Here is a 5000-nt window from a genome sequence, read left to right as displayed (position 1 = left end):
GCTGCTATAGACTGACCAGGTAGTGGTGAAGGTCCCCAGCTGATATAGACTGACCAGGTAGTGGTGATAGACCTCAGCTGATATAGACTGACCAGGTAGTGGTGATGGTCCCCAGCTGATATAGACTGACCAGGTAGTGGTGATGGTCCCCAGCTGATATAGACTGACCAGGTAGTGGTGATAGACCCCAGCTGATATAGACTGACCAGGTAGTGGTGATAGACCCCAGCTGATATAGACTGACCAGGTAGTGGTGGTAGACCCCAGCTGATATAGACTGACCAGGTAGTGGTGATGGTCCCCAGCTGATATAGACTGACCAGGTAGTGGTGATGGTCCCCAGCTGATATAGACTGACCAGGTAGTGGTGATGGTCCCCAGCTGATATAGACTGACCAGGTAGTGGTGATAGACCCCAGCTGATATAGACTGACCAGGTAGTGGTGATAGACCCCCAGCTGATATAGACTGACCAGGTAGTGGTGGTAGACCCCAGCTGATATAGACTGACCAGGTAGTGGTGATAGACCCCAGCTGATATAGACTGACCAGGTAGTGGTGATAGACCCCAGCTGATATAGACTGACCAGGTAGTGGTGATAGACCCCAGCTGATATAGACTGACCAGGTAGTGGTGATGGTCCCCAGCTGATATAGACTGACCAGGTAGTGGTGATGTAGACCCCCAGCTGATATAGACTGACCAGGTAGTGGTGATGAGTACCCCAGCTGATATAGACTGACCAGGTAGTGGTGATGGTCCCCAGCTGATATAGACTGACCAGGTAGTGGTGATGGTCCCCAGCTGATATAGACTGACCAGGTAGTGGTGATGGTCCCCAGCTGATATAGACTGACCAGGTAGTGGTGATGGTCCCCAGCTGATATAGACTGACCAGGTAGTGGTGATGGTCCCCAGCTGATATAGACTGACCAGGTAGTGGTGAAGGTCCCCAGCTGATATAGACTGACCAGGTAGTGGTGATGGTCCCCAGCTGATATAGACTGACCAGGTAGTGGTGAAAGTCCTCAGCTGATATAGACTGACCAGGTAGTGGTGATGGTCCCCAGCTGATATAGACTGACCAGGTAGTGGTGAAGGTCCCCAGCTGATATTGACATAGTTTATAAATCATTAGGTACACTTGCTATTTCCATGATATAGACTGACCAGGTGAATCCAGGTGAAAGCCGTGATCCCTTATTGATGTCACTTGTTAAGTCCACTTCAATCAGTGTAGTGAAGGGGTAGCCATTTGATTAGCTGTTCAGGAGTCTTATGGCTTGGGGGTAGAAGCTGTTTAGAAGCCTCTTGGACCTAGTCTTGGCGCTCCAGTACCGCTTGCCCTGCGGTAGCAGAGAGAACAGACTATGACTAGGGTGGCTGGAGTCTTTGATAATTTTTAGGGCCTTCGTCTGACACCGCCTGGTATAGAGGTCCTGGATGGCAGGAAACTTGGCCCCGGTGATGTACTGGGCCTTACGCGCTACCTTCTGTAGTGCCTTGCGGTCGGAGGCCGAGCAGTTTGCCGTACCAGGTAGTGATGCAACCAGTCAGGATGCTCTCGATGGGGCAGCTGTTAAATCTTTTGAGGATCTGAGGACCCATGCCAAATCTTTTCAGTCTCCTGAGGGGGAATAGGTTTTGTCGTGCCCTCTTCACGACTGTCTTGGTATAATTTGACCATTTTAGTTTGTTGGTGATGTGGACGCCAAGGAACTTGAGGCTCTCAACCTGCTCCACTACAGCCCCGTCGATGAGAATGGGGGCGTGCTCGGTCCTCCTTTTCCTGTAGTCCACAATCATCTCCTTTGTCTTGATCATGTTTAGGGAGAGGTTGTTGTCCTGGCACCACACGGCCAGGTCTCTGACCTCCTCCCTATAGGCTGTCTCATCGTTGTCGGTGATCAGACCTACCACTGTTGTGTCATCAGCAAACTTAATGATGGTGTTGGAGTCGTGCCTGGCCGTGCAGTCATGAGTGAACAGGGAGTACAGGAGGGGACTGAGCACGCACCCCTGAGGGGCCCCGTGTTGAGGATCAGCGTGGCGGATGTGTTGTTACCTACCCTTACCAGCTTGTGTTGGCCCGTCAGGAAGTCCAGTTGCAGAGGGAGGGGTTTAGTCCCAGGGTCCTTAGCTTAGTGATGAGCATTGAGGGCACTATGGTGTTGAAGGCTGAGCTGTAGTCAATGAACAGCATTCTCACATAGGTGTTCCTTTTGTCCAGGTGGGAAAGGGCAGTGTGGAGTGCAATAGAGATTGCATCATCTGTGGATCTGTTGGGGCGGTATGCAAATTGGAGTGGGTCTAGGATTTATGGGATAATGGTGTTGATGTGAGTCATGACCAACCTTTGAAAGCACTTCATGACTACAGACATGAGTGCTACGAGTCGGTAGTCATTTAGGCAGGTTACCTTAGTGTTCTTGGGCACAGGGACTATGGTGGTCTGCTTGAAACATGTTGGTATTACAGACTCAGTCAGGGAGAGGTTGAAAATGTCAGTGAAGACACTTGCTAGTTGGTCAGCGCATTCTCGGAGTACACGTCCTGGTAATCCGTCTGGCCCTGCGGCCTTGTGAATGTTGACCTGTTTAAAGGTCTTACTCACATCGGCTGCAGAGAGCGTGATCACACAGTCGTCCAGAACAGCTGATGCTCTCATGCATGTTTCAGTGTTACTTGCCTCAAAGCGAGCATAGAAGTTAATTAGCTCGTCTGGTAGACTTGTGTCACTGGGCAGCTCTCGGCTGTGCTTCCCTTTGTAGTCTGTAATAGTCTGCAAGCCCTGCCACACCCGACGAGCGTCGGAGCCGGTGTAGTACGATTCGATCTTAGTCCTGTATTGATGCTTTGCCTGTTTGATGGTACATCAGAGGGCATAGTGGGATTTCTTATAAGCTTCCGGGTTAGAGTCCCGCTCCTTGATGGTCTCATGGTCTGAGAGTCTTTAGGTGCCTTTTGGAAAACTCCAAGCAGGCTGTCATGTGCCTTTTACTGAGGAATGGCTTCCGTCTGGCCTCTCTACCATAAAGGCCTGATTGGTGGAGTGCTGCAGAGATGGTTGTCCTTCTGGAAGGTTCTCCCATCTCCACAGAGGAACTCTGGAGCTCTGTCAGAGTGACCATCGGGTTCTTGGTCACTTCCCTGACCAAGGCCCTTCTCTCCCGATTGCTCAGTTTGGCCGGGCGGCCAGCTCTAGGAAGAGTCTTGGTGGTTCCAAACTTCTTCCATTTAAGACCTTCAATGCTGCAGATCTGTTTTGGTACCCTTCGCCCAGATCTGTGCCTCGACACAATCCTGTCTCTGGAGCTCTACAGACAATTCCTTCGACCTCATGGCTTGGTTTTTTGCTGTGACACGCTCTGTCAACTGTGGGACCTTATATAGACAGGGTGTGTGCCATTTTCCAAATCATGTCCAATCAATTGAATTTACCACAGGTGGACTCCAATCAAGTCGTTGAAACATCTCAAGGATGATCAATGGAAACAGGATGCGCCTGAGCTCAATTTCAGAGTCTCATGGCAAAGGGTCTGATATTTTTGCAAAAACGTCTAAAAAACCTGTTTTCGCTTTGTTGTTATGGGATATTGTGTGTAAATTGATTCATTATATATATATATATTAGAATAAGGCTATAACGTAAAACAAAATGTGGAAAAACTCTAAGGGTCTGAATATTTTCCAAATGCAATGTATGTACCTGGTAGTGACAATTGTCCCTAGGTTGTGGATTGACTTCCTCAGTCCCTCTGCCTCCATCACTAAGTCCAGTTGATCATTCTCCTCAGCCTGGAATGGTAGCCCTACCAGAAATATACATGTTTAAAACGACAACACTACCAGAAATATACACGTTAAAAACAGTAGCACTACCAGAAATATACATGTTTAAAACGACAACACTACCAGAAATATACACGTTAAAAACAGTAGCACTACCAGAAATATACATGTTTAAAACGACAACACTACCAGAAATATACACGTTAAAAACAGTAGCCCTACGAGAAATATACATGTTTAAAACGACAACACTACCAGAAATATACACGTTAAAAACAGTAGCACTACCAGAAATATACATGTTTAAAATGACAACACTACCAGAAATATACATGTTAAAAACAGTAGCCCTACCAGAAATATACATGTTTAAAATGACAACACTACCAGAAATATACATGTTAAAAACGACAACACTACGAGAAATATACATGTTTAAAACGACAACACTGCCAGAAATATACATGTTAAAAAGTAGATAGCACTCCCAGAAATATACATGTTTAAAATGACAACACTACCAGAAATATACATGTTACAGAAATATAATGTTAAACGACAACACTACCAGAAATATACATGTTAAAAACTGACAACACTACCAGAAATATACACGTTAAAAACAGTAGCACTCCCAGAAATATACATGTTTAAAACGACAACACTATCAGAAATATACATGTTAAAAACGACAACACTACCAGAAATATACATGTTTAAAACGACAACACTACCAGAAATATACGTAAAACGTAGCCCTCGAATTACATGTAAAACGACAACACTACCAGAAGTATACATGTTAAAAACAGTAGCCCTACGAGAAATATACATGTTAAAAACGACAACACTACCAGAAATATACACGTTGAAAACAGTAGCCCTGCGAGAAATGTACATGTTTAAAACGACAACACTACCAGAAATACACGTAAAAACAGTAGCCCTGAGAATATACATGTTTAAAATGACAACACTACGGAAATATACACGTTAAAAACAGTAGCCCTGCGAAATATACATGTTTAAAATGACAACACTACCAGAATTCATGTAAAAACTACACTGAGATTGTTAAACGACACTACCGGAATTTTAAACGACAACACTACGAGAATTATATGTAAACGTGATCCGAATTCATGTAAAAACGACAACACTACCAGAAATATACACGTTAAAAACAGTAGCCCTACGAGAAATATAC

At 45.5% G+C, this 5000-nt stretch overlaps 1 protein-coding gene across 1 annotated transcript in view; it reads right to left on the bottom strand.

Annotated features, from left to right (window-relative positions):
* trim2b (tripartite motif containing 2b) overlaps nt 1–4041 on the bottom strand; it is a 16769-nt gene extending 12728 nt beyond the window's left edge. The window contains exon 1 of the mRNA XM_082977314.1: nt 3711–4041. Coding sequence (XP_082833440.1) covers nt 3711–3769 — 59 coding nt within the window. The 5' untranslated portion in view covers nt 3770–4041. The remainder of the gene's footprint in view (nt 1–3710) is intronic.
* Nucleotides 4042–5000: the final 959 nt, after the last annotated feature.

This window comes from Salmo salar, chromosome 07, assembly GCF_965601325.2.
Source record: "Salmo salar chromosome 07, fSalSal1, whole genome shotgun sequence".
Classification (NCBI taxonomy): Eukaryota; Metazoa; Chordata; class Actinopteri; order Salmoniformes; family Salmonidae; genus Salmo; species Salmo salar.
Note: the sequence above shows the minus strand (reverse complement) of the source record. Positions and strands in the feature narration are given on the sequence as shown.